The sequence below is a fragment of the Buteo buteo genome, chromosome 16, assembly GCF_964188355.1.
Source record: "Buteo buteo chromosome 16, bButBut1.hap1.1, whole genome shotgun sequence".
Taxonomy (NCBI): Eukaryota; Metazoa; Chordata; class Aves; order Accipitriformes; family Accipitridae; genus Buteo; species Buteo buteo.
This window is the reverse complement of record NC_134186.1, coordinates 4158334-4176587: the sequence shown is the minus strand read 5'-3', so window position 1 is coordinate 4176587 and position 18254 is coordinate 4158334. Positions and strand designations below refer to the sequence as shown.

Here is an 18254-nt window from a genome sequence, read left to right as displayed (position 1 = left end):
TGGCAGGTGGACCCAGAAAGCAAGCAATACACTGTGTGTGACACTATTATTTGGATTTTTCAAGTCCTTTTAACTCTAGGTTGGACAGTCTGGTAATGGCTTTTCTTAGTGACTACTATTTCATTCCAGCATGCTTTGAGGAAAGAAAGCGGAAAAAAATTACTTACCTAGTAATTGTGTTTCTTCAAATGTCACCTCAGAGTCCCCCTCCTGAGTTTTGTGCCTGCAGCATAAATCATGCAGGAAATTCCCCTAGCTCTTCAGATTTTGGGCACTGTGACATACCTATAGGCTGCCTTGAGGGCTCCTACATTTCAACTATGTCCCTTCAAGCATGTACAGCACACTGTCTTCGTAAATCCCTGATTACACACAGACTACAAATTCTCCTTAAAAGTGACCAACATTCCAGGTGAATGATGTACAACGATTAGTTAAACATCCATGTTAAAACGGAAGGTGGATGGAAACACAAACACTAAGCAAGATTGTTTTTCCAGACCTGCATTATGACAAGGTAAGTCATTTTCTCTTTCTCTGAAGATACCATCTGCACAGGATTCTCATTTCTGGAGAGCCAGAGCCCAAGGGGATGCTCTAAAAGAAACTGTAGCGACAACTCACCAAAAATGGGCAGACTGTAAGGAAAAAAAAAAAAGCGTGGGGACATATTTCTTTTCTTTTTCAAGGAAAATAATTAAAAAAAAAAGAAAAAAAAGTCTCTAGAACCTGTTAAGCCTACCTGTTTGACAGCCTGTGGGACAGATGTCAAACAGATCAATTATGAAAAGAAACAAAACAGAGAAGATACAAGGCTTTGTACTCCTGAGCCTTGGAGTGGGACCATGGCAGGAATACTCTGTGGGTATGGAAGGGAAAGACAAAACAGAGACCAGAGTCTCTGTGTGTAAATCTGCCACGGAGCTGTCCCAAGGCAAGCCTTCCTTGCCCAGAGCAGAAACATCCTGACAGTCACCATGAAGCATGGTTACGGAAATTATGATGCACCAGAAGGCTGAGCTTCTGTGTAAGGCTCTGAATCCAGCAGCCCAAGTTGAATAGCTGAAGAGCTCTAGTTCAGCCAAAGAAACATTTCCAAAGCATTCTCAGATATAAAAAGTGAAGACCACCCTCACAATCAGCCACATCCTCTTTTGGGAGGAAATTTGTCAGCCTGGGACACAGCAAGATCCTTTGGAACACGAGTGACTCGGAGCTGCTAAGTCAGCATAGGGAGCCAGGTGGATAAACCGAACTGACTCACACAACAGCTTGAGGTACAATCTTGGCTAATGACAACCTAAACAGATTGATGAGGCCTCTGTTAAGCCCTTAAATCTGGAAAAGGGAATCACAGCTCTGAATAGGACCCACGCTGTAAGATATGAAAGGAATCCTTTCACATTGGAAGAAAACCTTAGCACGGTCACAGGTTCACTCAGTGGCTCAATATACATGTCTCACTCTTTCCATTTCAGGACCACACATCTGATCTGCCTCTTTCCTCCCAGCACCAGTAAAGTGTGAATTGCTTTTGACACATGGATGGCTCAAGGGCCCAAAAAGCAGTCATAGGCAGATGGGATAACTGAAGGAAGGAAAGAAAGAAAGAATGAAAAAATGTAAATACAGGCCAAGAGTTACCCTGCATCACTCCTGTTTTCCACTGTGAGAATGGACGTAAGGAGCAGAAGAAACATCTGTTTGGAAATCAATCCAAATGCTGGAACAGGAGAAAAGAGGGAAGTCAAGAACTGCCAGCACACCTCGTGCTTTATCTCACACTTGGATGGCTTAACAGAAGAGATCTGGGAGGATGAGTTTAGTTTAATGATTTCTTGCTGGTTCACCTGCTCCCCATCTGTCTTTGTAGTCCTTGCTCGGAGGGACAGACTAGAGCATTGCTGTCCTCTCCCTCCTCTCCCCTTTCAAGAGTTACTTGTGATTTGAACTTCTGAAGAGAGGAACAGAGCAATTCCCAAGCATTAAGCAGTCAGCAGAGATTAGACCAATAATTTATCAAAGGTAATAGCTAATAACAGACACAAGAAACTCACTCATAGCCTTCCTAGAGCCTCATGTCAGAGTTGTCACCTTACAAAAGTGTTACAAGAAATTCTTGGACCACAGTAGCAAATTTATTAGCCAGAGGCTGATAAACTCTTCCAAGAGTCCCACAGTCAACAATAAATCATACAAATAAGGTTGCAAATACTGGATCTTTAATAAAAATGAAGTTGGTGGAATGGATATTAGGTTAGAATTCAGCTGGCAGGATGAAGGGGACTCACTTTCATTTAGCCTGACCTCCCATCAGAAGAGGGATGAGGGCTTGGCCCTGGCATCATTCCAGCACTGCACTAGACAGTCATCATACGACAATGATTAATGAACTCCTGAAAGAATAAAGCAAGAAATAGCAAGTTAGGGGATCTGGGTAATAAACTAAAGAAAAGAACCATAAAGATTCATCAAAATTAGAAACAGAAGGCACCTCCTAGGTCACAGACTCCATGTCCCTGCCAATGTGGAAGTGGCTCCCATAGTACTGCTCTGGCCATGCTACCTTTCAAGACCTGAGGAACAAGCTTCCACTCTGTTCCACTTACCAAATTTCACCCTAAAATTCAACTCAAAATTTTATTTAAGTCTTTGAAATCCAGAAAAGAAAGAACCAGAAGAGAAGACAGCTGTCTATTGCTTTATCCTACACCAGCCAAGAAGTTGCCTTTCAAAAAATCAATCTTTTGAATTATTCTACTGTGCAGCCACTGATGAGAGTGGGCAGATCCACACCCAGCAGCGACCATGTTCTGGTTGTTGGAGAGCTCACTAACACGCAGAACAAGTGTCTGTTAGATAAGATAATCAAATACAACTAGTATTTGGTCTCAGTACTGGAGGAAGGCCTTCAAGAAAGCCAAAACGGCACCAGAAATCAGCCAAGGATTTGTTTGTGTTTATCTAGCACAACGCTGAACTACCAACATATATAATTGTCCTTCCTAGATAACTCCAGAGAAAAATGGAGGCTCAGATGGAAGAAGAGCCAGAAACATCCCATTTCCACTGGAAGTATTTTATTTGTGAGCTGGGCTGGCTAACCTAGACAGCCGAAGGGTTTCAGGATGGATGAAATGTGATTACATGATAATTATCTTTTGTTACTTTGCAAAGTACATGGTTATGCACTTTCTTAACTGCCCAGGGAAATCATGTTAACACAATTAGAGCAAGAATCCTGTTTTAAACACGGTTTGCTCGGACGTTACTAACATGGCTCCAATTCTCAGTACAGACGGTCTTCAGAGCCATCTTGCTCCATAAATCAGTGGGAGTTCTGTCACTGACTTCCTCTGAAGCAAGTACCAGCTCTCAGAGAAGAGACATCCTCTAGGATGTACCGAACATATAGCTTCACTGTACATCATCATCCTGTGCAAGTGCCGTTGGCATGATGAGATGCTGTAGAATTTCTAAATCTCTTGCATTCATTATTCTTTGCAGCTTTACTCTTAGGACATCGTTCCACTCACTAATAAACTAAGAGAGAGAGAAATGTAACAACAGCTCTATGGCCATGCAATAGAAGTATTGGAGGGCAGATTAGAACTAACGAGTTCCTGGCTCCCATTCAATCACAACCATCAGAACAATTAGCTCAAATAAGCCCAAGAACTGTTTTCTGCTCTGCTGTCGTCTGCCCGTCCTCCCTGGTAACTTCTGAGCTGCAAAACTTTGATCAGGTTTGACAGAGGGGAAAGGTCACAAAAAAACTAAAGTTCGGTGCAAATTGCCAGCAGACTGGCAGAGAGACCCATACAATGCCCCACTAAAGGCAGGAGAGCAGCACAAGCTCCTGCTCTGTTCAGCCACAGCCTGCTGAGCAGCAGGCAGCTGTGAGTACCAAGCACCCAGAGCTAGATCATTGCCTCTGGCCCACACAGCCGAGGGGGGACGCTGGGAAGAGCAACAGACACCACTGGGCAGGGGTGGGTGACAGAAGGAACTACAGACACAAGGATGGGGAAAGTCACAAACTGCATGAGGGCCATCTAAGGACGTATGGGGGTTTCAGCACACAGAACTCCTATTCCTAGAAAGCCAGGTTCCACTACCTTTCTACTAAAAGGAGAAGTAAGTCTGAAGAACACACTTTCCCTTTTCAAACACCTTCAAGATCTCTCCTTTGATTCTAGTACGCAGTAGATACACACACAAGGGACTCTGCATCTTTGCTGTCAAGATAAGTAGATGCAAAAGGGAAGCACTAAAGTCACTTCAGTTTAGTGCAACCTCTAGCCATTACTTATGCACCAGTGTCCTCCCAGGGAATGCTGAAGTGCCTGAGAGGAAACAGTTTTGCCACATATTAGCTTGCTGGATTAGGGATAAAAAAAATTGTGCCCATTTTACAGAGGTGCATACTGGATCTATACGGTGACATGATGAATCTGCTGTCAGGAACAGAACCCAGGACCAAGTGTCCTGTTCTAATTAACAGTAGGTGCTCTGCCCCCTTCAGTAAGAATACAAATGAGTAACACGACTGTCCCATAAATAGAGGATGTTTATTATCCAGTCTTTCAGTGTTCCCACTGTGCTCTCTTCCTTACAATGGTTTGGGTCCATCATGCACAATACACTCGCATTATGCACGGATCACTGACACCACTGCCCATGACAGCTTCTCTGGAGCCCTTCCAAAATATTGTGTCATATGATGAACTGAAGCGCCAAGGGGATACGCAGTAAAGACAGCAATCATGGGAGTGTGTTCACTTCTCATGCCAAATCCATTCACGGCGCTCAGTGAAAAGTACTTTTTGGGGAATGTAAATTTATGCTCTTTCCTAAGCTTAAAAATAAGAATGCTCCAAGCACAAGATTTCCTCTTCCCACCAATGAAGTGGATACTCTTTCCTGCTTTCTCTTTTTGACAGCTTCATGTCAGTTTTATATTCAGATCTAAATGACAGACTGATCTAAGGTACATTCTCCTTTCCCCCTCTGTCTCCCATCTAAAATCTGAATTGTTTTAAATACTGAAAAACAAATGCAAAAACATCAAAACAAAATTATAAACAATCTAAACAATAATAGATTAATAGATAAAACAAACATGATTGTTTAACATAATCTGGTAAAGCCTTGCATACAGATCCAAAGGAAAGAACACCAGACATAAAAATCTTTCTCCCATTAAGGGAAGGATTTAATCGTTGATTAAAAAGTTAATGAGAAGTCTATAAATATTTTGGCTGGAAAGATGGAATCTTAACTGAGGTGACCGCTTTTTAGTAAATACTTGCACAACTGCATATACACAGTCCCCAGATTGATGGCAGAACAGGGGAGGGTGACAGGAGCTTGGCCCACCACTGGTACCACACAGTGAGGCACAGTAGGCCACCTCATCTAGTGCAGCCCCCCAGCTATGCGACCCCCCCACTTAGACCACAGCCACATTCGGTCCTGCTCCCTGAAGGTATGTGAATGTGGTTACAGCAGGATGTTAGCAAACGGCAGTAGCCAGCCTCCAGCCCTGCTGCACTAAACCCCTTGTCTTTTTATCTGAGAACTTTCAAAGAGCTTATGTGTATTTACTGAAGTAATTCAGCAAGGTGTAGGTCCTTCTGCACAACACGCTTGTGTGTGTCCTGGAAACTCATTTCACCATGTCCAGCACTTGTATTCAGTCATTATCTATAATCTGCCTGGAGAGGTCCACACTCCAACAATTTTGCTGTTGTGCGAATACTGCATTGTCTTTAAGTGGCAGTTTATAAACTAGTCTCACACCACATGTAGTTGTTGTGGAACAAGTGCTTTCAGCGCTAGATTTTGTAGATAAGAACAAATGTCTTCAAAGTGCACAGTACGCCCAAATTCCAAAATGCCCTCAGCTCGAGTAACATCAGTAATAGTGTGCACTAAGGTATCACTAGCACCTCTAAGGCAAGCAGCACTGTAGCACGGATCACAGCATCCTAAGTATTTTCTATACTCATGCATTATGCCAACAGAACAAATATATTTTTAGTCAATTAACTGTATACCCTACAGCCGAAAGAGGCTGAGACAGGTTAGGTCTAAATTTTGTTTGCATGAATCCACCGAAGGCTAGTGAAGCAAAAAAAATACACTGTATGCACCATTTGTGGGATTTACAGTATAGTATCCTTTTTCACAGGTTCAGTAAATAAATGCATGAGAAGGAGCATGGAGCAAAGGAAAATTCCAGCAAGCCTGGAGCCAGCCAGTGCTTCAAACTGCAGAGAAATTCTCTCATTGCAAAGGTATTTCTACCCCAGAGAAAGAATTATGATCTGATCACAGTATACTGTACCTGACTGGTTTGAGGTCATCATTCTATTCCATTATAGTAAGTATTTCCTGAGAACAGTTTTCTTTACCCTCAGTGTCCAAATTAAGTCTGTTGGAAGTCACTGGATTTGACCAGCACAAAGGATTAGATGTTTTCTACAGGCCTCAGTAAGAAAGATATGCATGGGGAGGTGCACTTCCATCTAGAACTGTGTGTGGTGCTACTCACGTACTGAAGCCACTGACAGATTACATTATTTGCTTGTAGTTCTGTTCATCCCCAGATTACAGAAAGAAAAGGCATTTTCTCCAAATGGAAGAACAGAAGTGCACAGTATAGGGAAAGGGACATGTCTGAAATCTTTTTACTGCTGGCTTCAGAAATAAGATGGCTCAGGGATGACCAATAATGTGATTCACAGCATTGTACCAACAGACCCATTGTAATTCAAACTGTGTGATCATCAATTTATTGAAAGCAGGGCTCAAAAATCCAGTTCCTGGTCCTTATGCACCCATGTAAAATCCCCTAAGAATACCCACAGCTTGCCTCCACGAAGGTGTGCGAGTGGGAATGAGTGTCTGACCAGACACTTCTCCCACCAGGGGTCAGGGCTGCGGCACAAATTCAGACAGAGAACAAGCAGCACTTTCCCAGCTCTGTCCCAACAACACATACTTCATTGTGGAAGGGATCACTGCTCAGGACTGTCCAAACCACAGAAAGGGAACTCAGCAACCAACACCAAGTAGCTTTCCACAAAAGCTGAGCTCTTGATAATGTTCTTGTTTCTTGCAATTATCTTTCAGTGACAAACTGTCAAGATATTTGTGTTTAAAAGACTGATCTACCTTAATAGCAGCCTGCTAATCTGCAGAGTGATGCAGGATAACTGTGTACACGGACTCTGATGGCCTTCTTCCCCCTGGGGTCTGATTTTCAAAAGCAAATACATCTTTAGAGCTGTGTTAAAAGAGGACAGCAGACGGCAAGGTGAGGCAAATGAAGGTGGAGACAGGAAGAAAAGCCAGGATGAAGAGAACTGCACTGAAAAACAAATAGGCTTCAGTATTACTAATCTGGAGAAAATGAATGCATGTGTCAAACCCAAGGGTACAATCCCAGCAGAGGACTAAAAGCCTGCCTGAATTTGACATATTCCCTTATTTGAAAGGGACAAAGGACACTGTCAGGTTAAGGTATTAGGTATTCTGCGACATCAGGCAAGGAAACTTGCCTTTTGTACCCAAAGAGGAAAAGAAAAACCAGTAAATCTCTTTCACTGTTCACATTTTTCTCACATCTCATGACTGGGAGTAAGCTAGCTAATTTAATTTCCTCAGTGGACACTTTCTGGTCTAGCTGGTTGCAGTGGTTGTCCTTAAGCACTGGACAGCATTAGTAGAGTTGGTATAAAAATACTTCAGAGGAATGCTCTTCTCTCTCCCCATAAGCTTCCCTACCTATGAGACCCATGAAGCCAACACAGCAACAGTACAGCAAGAAGCAGTCTGTTTTGCTTCATCCATCATAGCAAAACTGTCAGCTCAGCTCCAATAGCAAAATCTTTATTACTGGTTATGATGCAAAAGGCAGAAACCACATGGTCTGATTTTCCCAGATCTGAGGCTGAGTCTGCAGTAGCGGCAGTTGGAGGGGAAATCATTTTGACTTTTCACTGAGCCAATTTGATCTGGAAATTGTTGAGAGCAAATAAATATGGAATCCCACTGTGGCACTTTTGCAGTCACTTTCCAACTACAACCACTTGTTTTTTTTTTGAACATCAGTTATTAGTATTTGGCACATGTGAAAATTTAGCTAGTCCCTGAAGCCATGCATGACCGATCAGTTACAGAACTAATATGTTTTTCAGAGGTCAGTTTAAGAGACGAATAATCCCAGGCTCTTCTAAATTTCTCTACCTGCAGCATGGGGAGATTGTTACTTGGTTTTGTTGCAGTTTTCTTCAAAAGGTCAGAGTGCCCACAGTACTCAGCTGCCCACAGTAACACACAGCAGTATATCCCAGACAATTCTCCAGGTGACCAATGACCTTTTGCAGTAAGCAGTCTGTGCAATACAGGTGCTCTCTTTTTTGCTTCTCAGGAAAACAATTGCTTATTGACTCTGGACTTGTCTTTAAAAAGGTAAGTTGAACCTAAGAAGTCTGCCACTTTGCTAAGTTACCCAGTGCAAAGCAACATACCTGCACGCACACGTCAGCTCAGCTCACTGCAGCACTCACTTCTTTTAACAGAATTCTACGTGCCATTTCAACTTGAGAATCCACCTCCTTTCCTTTCTGACTACTAGGAAACACAGCATTCAAAGCACACAAGTCAGTGAGGCACCCACGGCCAGACTCCTTGATCTGCAAACAGCTCCAGTGCCCCTAGCACTGCTCAAAGCTTTCCCAAACAGCAGTAAAGTGGGAGACACCACAGCGGTGGGTTTCACGCTCTGGACAACACTATCTTTTAAGCAGAAAAAGTCTAGCAGGACCACGTTAGTTGACACTTTCCACACCTAACAGCCCAGAAACTAATGACACACCCTCTTCTTTGGCTTAAGCATCAAGCATCTTAGAGGTTGGGTGGGAAAGAGCGGATGCCTGCTCAGACTCCTGCTCAGACTGAAGGGTCCTACAAGAAAACAGAAAGTTCCAAGTCTCTAGGTTGGGCATCAGCCCTAGTCTTTGATCATGCACCACTTCTTCCTCCTGGTGTTCATCTAGGCTCTGGCAGACAGATGGGGGTGGGGGGGGTGGACAGGAAATAAATAAATAATAATAAAAAAAAAATCAACAAATCCCATCCATATTCATCCTCCCTGTTATATTAGGTGCTGACCTGCAAGAATGGCCTAAGGGGGTGGCAGGGAACAAACAAAACTTTAAGTACCAGGACACTTTGGAACACATTTTAGCAAGTTACAGGGCTTAAAAGCTCTGGCAGAAGGAGAGAAAAGCTACTTACTGCTACTGCACACAACACCTTACAACAGCCAGCAAACCCACTACCTGCCCCTGCTGGTGTCTCTCACATCATGCGAAGAGTATTTGCTAACCCAAACGCTGTATCATGACTCGACTTATTTCTTCCTTGCAATTTTTTTTTTTTACCCATCTGTTTCTTTTCATACAGCATTTGTCTTCTAACCTCTCTTGGTTTGTTTTCTTCATGTCTTTTTGGTTCACAAAAAAAGGACACACCTTATCTCTTCCACAAGCTGCACCACCGTCCCTTGTTTTGCACATTCAGTCTCATATCTCAGCACCATATTTGTTTCTCTCTCTCTTTCTGAATAAATAGAAGTGCAGCCACTTTTAAGGAATAACGGCTCTGTTTGAAGAGTAATTAGCTGTCAGCATAAAACTAGTATTTATGGATTCTCATCCTTGAAAAAATCTAACTCTGCTACCCGGCGCTGATTATGGCTGTTACAAACAGATGGGGCTGAATCCATACAACTTGCAATAATCCTATATTTAAAAAATAATTAACTACAAATAAAGGACTGAATTCCACTAGCTTTCATAAATTTGATTTCCAATTTGATTTGTTTGTACAGAGTGGAAGCTGGGTTATTCATGGGTATGCTGTGCTATCCTAGCATACTTTGAAAGTGGGAGTCTGCAGCATATTCAAGCACACGCTCCGCAACTCCAAGCACACGAGACGGCCGGGTACTGGAATATTCTGAATACCCTGCAGCTGAGATGCAGAACGAAAGGATGGCTCAATCATGCCTGGGATAATAAAGAAACCCAGCACCCCTGGGTGTGTTGTGTCTGGTTGCCTGGCAGAGAAGTTGGAATTTTACCAGCGGTGCAGCCTTTGTTTTAATGACTGAGAGAGATATCAGGAGGGGAGCTTTAAAAAACTGTTTTTAAAACACAGGTTACAGCAGATTAAAGCTCTCGGTGTGTTACTCTGACTTCCTTCTCTGTTCAACCTGGGGCAGCATCTTTGCTGAATGCCTACACCTCTGTGAGAGAACAAACCCAGGGAATTTATACTCTGCTTAATTAAATCTGTGCATTTTACTTATCGGCACCTCTTACTACACCAAAATTCACTCCAAGTTGGTTATCTATCGTAGCAAAAGATACGACAAACACAACTGAATACTACACAGAATCTATAGCTCTTGGTTAACTAGGTCACAGATTGCTCTGCAACGTTCGTGAGGCTGCCAGGCTTTTATGCACGAACCGTAGGCACCAGGCCAAATTCTCCCCTCTGTTACACCCCTGTAACCCTACCGATGAGGTTACCCAGGCTCGGTGGGGTCTAAGCGAGGGCAGCCTTCAAGTAAGCCAGAGTAAGCGACAAAACGATTTACAGGGACAGCCAGCCTCACATCTCCTCCCTGACTTCTGTGACGGCACATCCCATCCGTCCATCCCCATGGACCAGCGCAAGTTTTGTCACCTACCAGCTTTTGTGTAAAGCAGCCCAGTTTATGCCAATATCTTGGGGAGGGAACCTTGCACAACCGCAGACACCTTTCGCCAAGCAAGTTTTTTTTCCTGATAATCAAACTGAAATTTCCCTTTGCCTAATTTCAGCTCTTTAATTTCTAGGCACACCCTATCAGGCTGCCCTAACATTTCCTCTCTGGTGAGGCAAGGTGTGTGCAGATGCTGACGGGCATGTCCGCCTGCTGACACTTGGCAGGCCATGCTGCAGGACACCCCCATGGAAAGGTACACCCCCCAATTCCTGTCACCTTCCTTGGGACAAAAGCGAGAGAAAAGGGCACGAAGGGCCTGTGTGGAAATGGGGGCAAGGCTGGGGAAGTGAGGGCTGTGTGAGGAGAGCGGGGGCAACGAGGAGAGGACGAGGCCATGAAGGGAGGTGAGGGCTCACTGAGGGGCGAACACGGCCATGAGGGGGACACACAGCCATGAGGGGAGGTGAGGGCTGACTGAGGGGGGGGAATGGCCATGAAGGGAGGTGAGGGCTGACTGAGGTGGGGAATGGCCGTGAGGGGAAGTGAGGGCTCACTGAGGGGGGAACATGGCCATGAGGGGAGATGAGGGCTGACTGAGGGGAGGACACGGCCATGAGGGGAGATGAGGGCTCACTGAGGCAGGGAATGGCCGTGAGGGAAGGTGAGGGCTCACTGAGGGGGGAACACGGCCATGAGGGGAGATGAGGGCTAACTGAGAGGAGGGAATGGCCGTGAGGGGAGGTGAGGGCTCACTGAGGGGGGGACACGGCCGTGAGGGGAGGCACGGGCGAGGTGCAGGCTCCTCACCTCTTTAATCTTCATCCTGCGGGCGCGGGTCTCGGGGTCCTCGCCGGGCCGCCTGCCCCGCACCGGGTGGCGGAGGCTCCGGCGGAACCGCTCGTAGTCGAAGCGGAGCGGAGCTCGCGTCTCCCGGGCCGGCGGAGCCCCGGTGGCGGGCTCGGCTCGCCGCTCGCCGCCCTGCACCTGCTGTCGGGAGCCCGGCGCGGTGTGGGCCGGCGGGCCGGCCATGCGGGCGACGGTGCGGAGCTTCTCCCGGAGGCGGCGGGGGGCGGCGGGGCTGGCGTGGCGGGGCTCGGCGGCGGCGGGGGGGCTGCGGGGCAGGTCGGTGTCGCGGGTGGAGGAGGAGGAGGCGGAGGAGGAGGAGGCGGAGGAAGAAGAGGAGGAGGAGGAGGAGGCGGTGGCCCGGCGGGGCAGGAAGAGGCGCTTGAAGCGGGAGGAATCGGGCAGGAGGAAGAGGGCCCCGAAGCACAGCGTGAGCAGGCCCGAGAGGAAGAGCAGGAACAGGAACTTCTGCGGCAGCCGCAGCCCCAGCGCCGCCGGCCAGCCCGGCATGCCCGGCAGCTTCCGCAGCAGCACCATGGGGCACCGGATCGCGGCCGCCGGGCGGGCTCCGCCGCCCCCCCGGGGGACGCCGCTGGCTTCTGCGGCGAAAGGCTCAGGGGTGCCCCCCCCGCACCACCGGCTGGAGCGGGCGCCTTCACCGGGGACCGCCGGCGGGTGACACGTGGATGGCTCCGGACCGGGCTACGCCGCGGGGCCCCGCCGCTGCCCGGGGTCCTTGCCCGAGAGGCTCGCAGGGCGCGGAGCGGCGGTTCAGAGTCCCCCCTTCCGGCATGAAGGCGGCGGCGAGCGCATCCCGCCGGAGCCGGGCGGCGGAGCGGCAGGGCTGGGCTGCTCCCGGCGTCCGTCCCCCGTGCAGGCTCCCCCGCCGGACGGCTGCTGGTCGGGCTGGCTCAGGGAGCGGTGCCGAGGAGGTGCGATCCCTTCTCTCTAGGCGGTGGGTTCATGCTGCAGCATTTCTGCGGGGAGGGGCGGGGGGGGGGGTGAAGATAAGAGTGCCTTCATTCAACACCAAGAAGGATGCAGCCGGCGTTATAAGCCTTTGTCCCGGAGGGTTCGGCCGCCTCCCCAGCCGTTCCCCCCCCCCCCCCCCCGCCCCGCTCCAGCCACACTAGTTCCTTTTCCCTCTCTCCGGACTTGCCACCAACTCTCTAATCTGCGAGCAGCTCCCAGCTCTGCACCATCCCCTACACCTCCGGGCTGCTGGGCTCTTCTGGCGGGGCAGCCCTGGGGCCAAGAGGAGGATCCGCGCCCTGACGAGGAGCGAGGAAAAACCCGGGAGAGGCAGGGTGCCCAGGGACAGAGAGCAGACGACAGGGACGAGGCTGCTCCTCTCCTCACCAGGCTGCCAGGAGCTGCCTTCGCCCGCAGAGGGCTGGAGACGATGGGGCTGCAAATAAGCCAGGCGGAAAGCTCGGCTCAGGCTAAGTTTCTTGAGGCAAAAAAAATCTACGGATTTTGGTTTTGCTACATAGATCCCGGCAAATTCCCCCTTTCTCCCAAATCTCTGCCTCGCTGTTAAGAGTTACCCATTGCCCCCACCAATCCCCTCCTTACGTGCGCTGTAAGAGACAGAGCTCAACTTTCAGACCACGAAAAAAAAGCAGGATCACTTTCAAGAAGCAGGACGCGTTTTAAAGATCTACCTCCAAGCCCCCTATCACCCCTACTCCTACGGGTAGGAACGGCGCTGCCCCCCAAACACGCCGTCAAACCCGCTGGGCGGACGCTTTCCTACCCCTAGCCCTGTTTACTCACCCCTCTGACAAATCCAAGCCACTCTGGGTCCTACAGTGAGCAAAATCTTCTCAGTCCTGCCCACGCATCTCAAATGCGAGAACCCCTCGCTGCTGTCAGCGCTCACAAGTGCCCGTTAAATTAGGAGGAGGAAGAGGCTGGCTGCCTGCCGGGCTCTCCAGGGAGCAGCTCCTCTCTCCTGCCCATCCAAGCACTCAGGAGGGAAGCACCTAACTGCACCAAGCTACTCAGAGGCCTCTGTTTTTCACCTCCTCCCCGCCCCGCCTTCCTCCCCGCCGAAGGGGACCCGCCGGGCTGCGCTGCCCGGTGCCCGCACACGCACCCCGCCTGCACCGCCCGCCTCCACCGCCGCTCACTGCGACAGCGCCGGCAGCCCCGCCTCTCGCCCCGCCCCTCGCCCCGCCCCTCCTCCTGCCAACGGTCACTCGGGGGAGGAGGCGGGGGCGCCGCCAGCCAATCAGCAAACCAGGTCCTGCCCGCCGTGACGCTCACCCCCAGGGCCGCTCTCCGCCCTCGCTCGCTATTGGCTGGCTGGCCTCTCCTGGCCTCGCCCGTTGGCTCTTCCAAACGCCAGGATAGCCGGGAGACCCGCCCACTTGTTTACCACAGTTGCTCGGCTCGAGCTGGGGGAGCGTCTCACCCCGCCCCTTTCCTCCAGCCAGCCTTCCATTGGCTGCCAGCAATGCCCTATCCCCGCTGCGATTGGCGGAGGGGGATCCAGCTACTTTAAATAGGGGCTGAGGGCTCAGGGAGCTGTGAGGGCTCGGCAGGTGCGGGGAGGGGATGGCGTTGCCTTTCCCTCGCCTCACCCGTTGTGAGGGCTCTGGAGGGGCGGATTTACCCACGCAGCCCCCACAGCCTGCTGCCCGAGGTCTGGTGTGTGCCAGAGGGTCAAGGCCCCCAGGAGGGACTTTGTATGTTGGGGGGGGATGTGGCCCCAAGGGCCTGGCAGGCACCGCCTGGCATGAGGAGGGGAGCAGGGGCCTCAGAGAGGGGCCAGAGATGGCTTGGGAACCCCCTTTCTGCACACAAAACTGTCCTTTCTGTTTTTTTTATGAGCCCACAGTCAACTGCCATGAAGCACATCTGAATCCCAAATGCTTAAATCCTCATCACACACCTTAACCTTCAATTTACCATACAAGCGTTAATGAAATCTGGCAGTCACCCTGTGAGGTAATGCTATACCAGAGATGAAGATGGTGAACCAAAGTGTTTCTGCTCATAATTGTTACAAAACCCCCCCCAACATCTTCTGTAGAATTAGCAACGAAAGAGGGAAAAAAGGGTACCACCCAAAACCGCAGGCATCCAAAACAGCTGGATGTGTAGGGGAGGTCACCAGGGGTGGTTTTTGGGTGCTGTGAACATGAGATAAAGGAGCTGCAGCAGGAGGAGGCTTACAGGAAAGGGTAAACTGCAGCCACCGAAGTATTGATGTGACTAAACTTGGAAGAGCTAAAAGAGAACATTTTGTAGGCTGGAAAGGAGCTGGAGCTGCAAGGAAAGAAATCATCTGCTGTTTGCGTCTTCCTGCACTCAGTGTGCTCCTTCTTCATAAATAACTAACACCACAGGAAAGAAATACCTGATCTGATTGCTGGGTCTAGCGGCAGCACATTGCAGGGCCCCACATTTTGAATTGTTCAGCTGAGAATCAGTCACGTTGTAATTTTCCTGTGAAAAGTGCTTTAAGTGGTATAAAGCAGGCAGCAGAGCAACTCCAGGAGCAGGACTCAGGAGCTGCTGTCAACCCAGCTATGTCCAAGGCTGGTGATCATCCTGCCTTACCCTTCCTTACACCTCCACAAACGCTGCAGGTTTTCATCTAGCCAAAACTAAAAAGTAAGCCTTGTGCTTTTTAGCTGTCTGGTGGCTGCCAGGTGGACCTTGAACACAGCCACCCTCAGAGGCAAATTTGCATCTTGATTGTCTGGTTTTGAAATGTGTGCTTTGAACCATCCCCTGTGGTTTGCAGGTGGGACCCGTTCAGCCTGAGCAAGAGGAAGATGCAGGCACCATCTCTCAGCAACTGCGTATGGTTTCCTCCGGAGCAGCTGCTCAAGGAGGGATCTGCACAGATGCTCTCCCTTCCCTGCCCTGTAGCTGCACCATGAGGGAGAGGGGAATAGGTTTGGCTGCTCCATTTTGGCAGGTCGCACAGGAGCCTCGCTGAGCACAGCAGATGCTCCACAGGCTCCTCGGAGCCCAGGGGAGCTGCTTGCAAAGGATGATTTGGTTTTGCTTCTTTGCACGCCTTTGTGGGGGAAGCTCAGAAGGGGGAGAAACCTGAAAGCCAGCTGCCAGTTCCATTATTTTGAACATCGATGCGGCTGGGAGGGATTTTTTTTACTGCTGCCCTGCCTCGTGCATTTAGCAGGTGTCCCTCAGAGCCAACACCAGCAAGAGACCATCACTCTGTGGGCTGCCATCATCCCTTCTTCCAACACCTAAGACCCTGTCTCAGCCTCAGACTGAATGGAAATAACCCTTCACCCTCCTCAGGTCTCCTCTTCCCTGGGGAGACCTCAAGTAGCAGGCTGCATTTTGTCTCAGCCTTATAAAAAAAAAAAAAACCAAAACCAAAACAAAACCCAACCAACCAAAACTCCACCAAACCAAAAACCTCTGCTATTGCGGTGGTGGTCCTTGATCTTCTTATAGATGGCTCCAGGACTGAAAAGGTTAGATAGCTCTGGTTTCTAAGAGGATTTGGGGGCATCAAGGAGGATAATAAAATCGACAGCTGAGAACAAACCAGAGGGATAATAAAATAGACAGTTCTGAACAAACCAAAAGGCTATGCCTAGCTTTTCATTTTATACAGCAGTGATAGAAAAGTTGAAGGCTTATCTTTTAATTAGGTTAAATTAAGAAACCTTTTTGTTTTGCTTTGTGTTTAGCATAACATTGTCTTGAAGGTAAATGCTTAGAAATTAAAGGTTTTCTAAATGGGGTTAAATTAAGATATCATTCTTCTTAAAGAAGACAAAACATTGTCTTCAAGGTAAATGTTTAATTACATTTTTAAAACAATTTGGTCTGTGTAGTAATAAGACAGAGAGCCCCCTCGCTGCATATGACTGCAGTTCCAGACATAAGCCAAATAAAATTAGAAATTGGTGTTGAAGGAGTTAGGAGGCAGAATGTAATTACTGGAAAGATGGGGGTCCTGCTGCATTATAATTCTTGGGTTTAGTAGGTGTGGTGGATTGACCCTGGCTGGACACCAGGTGCCCACCAAAGCCACTCCATCACTCCCCTCCTCAGCTGGACAGGGGAGAGAAAATATAACGAAAACCTTGTGGGTCGAGATAAGGACAGGGAGAGATCACTCACCAATTACTGTCACGGGCAAATCGGAGTCGACTTGGGGAAAAATATGAATTTAATTTATTACGAGTCAAATCAGAGTAGGATAATGAGAAATAAACCCAAATCTTAAAAACCCTTCCCCCCACCCATCCCTTCTTCCCAGCTTTAACTTTACTCCCAAATTCTCTACCTCCTCCCCCCAGTGGCACAGGGGGATGGGGAATGGGGGTTGGGGTCAGTTCATCCCACCTTGTCTCTGCCGCTCCTTCCTCCTCAGGGGGAGGACTCCTCACTCTTCCCCTGCTCCGGCGTGGGACCCTCCCACAAGAGACAGTCCTCCATGAAATTCTCTGGCATGATTCCTTTCCACGAGCTGCAGTTCTTCATGAACTGCTCTAGCATGGGTCCCTTCCGCGGGCTGCAGTCCTTCAGGCACAGCCTGCTCCAGCGTGGGTCCCCCGCGGGGTCCCAAGTCCTGCCAGCTATCCTGCTCCAGCGTGGGCTCCTCTCTCCATGGGGCCACAGGTCCTGCCAGGAGCCTGCTCCAGCGCGGGCTTCCCACAGGGTCGCAGCCTCCTTCGGGCATCCCCCTGCTCCGGCGTGGGGTCCTCCACGGGCTGCAGGTGGAGATCTGCTCCACCGTGGACCTCCGTGGGCTGCAGGGGGACAGCCTGCCTCACCGTGGTCTTCACCACAGGCTTCAGGGGAATCTCTGCTCCGGCACCTGGAGCATATCCTCCCCATCCTTCACTGACCTTGGTGCCTGCAGAGTTCTTTCTCTGACATACTCTCACTCCTCTCTCTGGCTGCAGTTGCTGTTGGGCAGCAACTTTTCCCCCCTCTTAAATATGTTATCCCAGAAGCACTAGAGCCATCACTGATGGGCTTTGCCTTGGGCAGCGGCGGGTCCGTCTTGGAGCCGGCTGGCATTGGCTCTGTTGGACATAAGGGAAGCTTCTAGCAGCTTCTCACAGAAGCCACCCCTGTCGCCCCCCTACTACCAAAACCTTGCCACGCAAAGCCAATACAGCAGGACTGGAAGAAATAATTTTGAGAAAATTACTTTTCTATGGCCATAAGAAAAATAGAATGTAATATCTACCTTTCTGTGAGTAAGAAAACTACAAAGCAATAGATAATATTCAAAGCAAAAGAGTTTGGCAAGATAATTATGCTCAAGCCTCCAGCCTATCTTTTAAAGCAGGCTTGATGTTCCCCCCCCCCCCCCCCCCACTGTAGAAAATGCTTCCATTCTGGCTGCAAGAGTGGCCAGGATGTCTCTCTTGTGCTGGAATAGCACTCCAGTTCTTAGCCAGAAAGCCCTCTCTGACTCTCAGAACCACTCAAACCTGTGATTTTTAGGCATCACAGCAATGAAAGGATAAAGCAGGCAGATGGAGGAAAGTCTCCATATTACTGGCAGACAGTTTCAGAGTTAACATAGTTAGTTCTGCAAAAGGAAAAAAAACAAGAGAGAAAAGAAAACCAACCCAACAACTCAGCCTTGTTTCATTGAAGTGGAAAGGGATAGTAC

At 48.9% G+C, this 18254-nt stretch overlaps 1 protein-coding gene across 3 annotated transcripts in view; it reads right to left on the bottom strand.

The window, feature by feature from the left end:
• Window positions 1–13763, bottom strand: part of MAN1C1 (mannosidase alpha class 1C member 1) — a 68614-nt gene extending 54851 nt beyond the window's left edge. Inside the window, exons 1-2 of one of the 3 annotated variants that reach the window (XM_075047480.1) lie at window positions 13728–13763; window positions 11594–12606 (exon numbers count right to left, since the gene is read on the bottom strand). In XM_075047480.1, coding sequence (XP_074903581.1) covers window positions 11594–12166 — 573 coding nt within the window. In that variant the 5' untranslated portion in view covers window positions 12167–12606; window positions 13728–13763. The other 2 variants (XM_075047479.1, XM_075047481.1) reach the window with 2 other exon arrangements.
• Between the last annotated feature and the right edge of the window lie 4491 nt (window positions 13764–18254).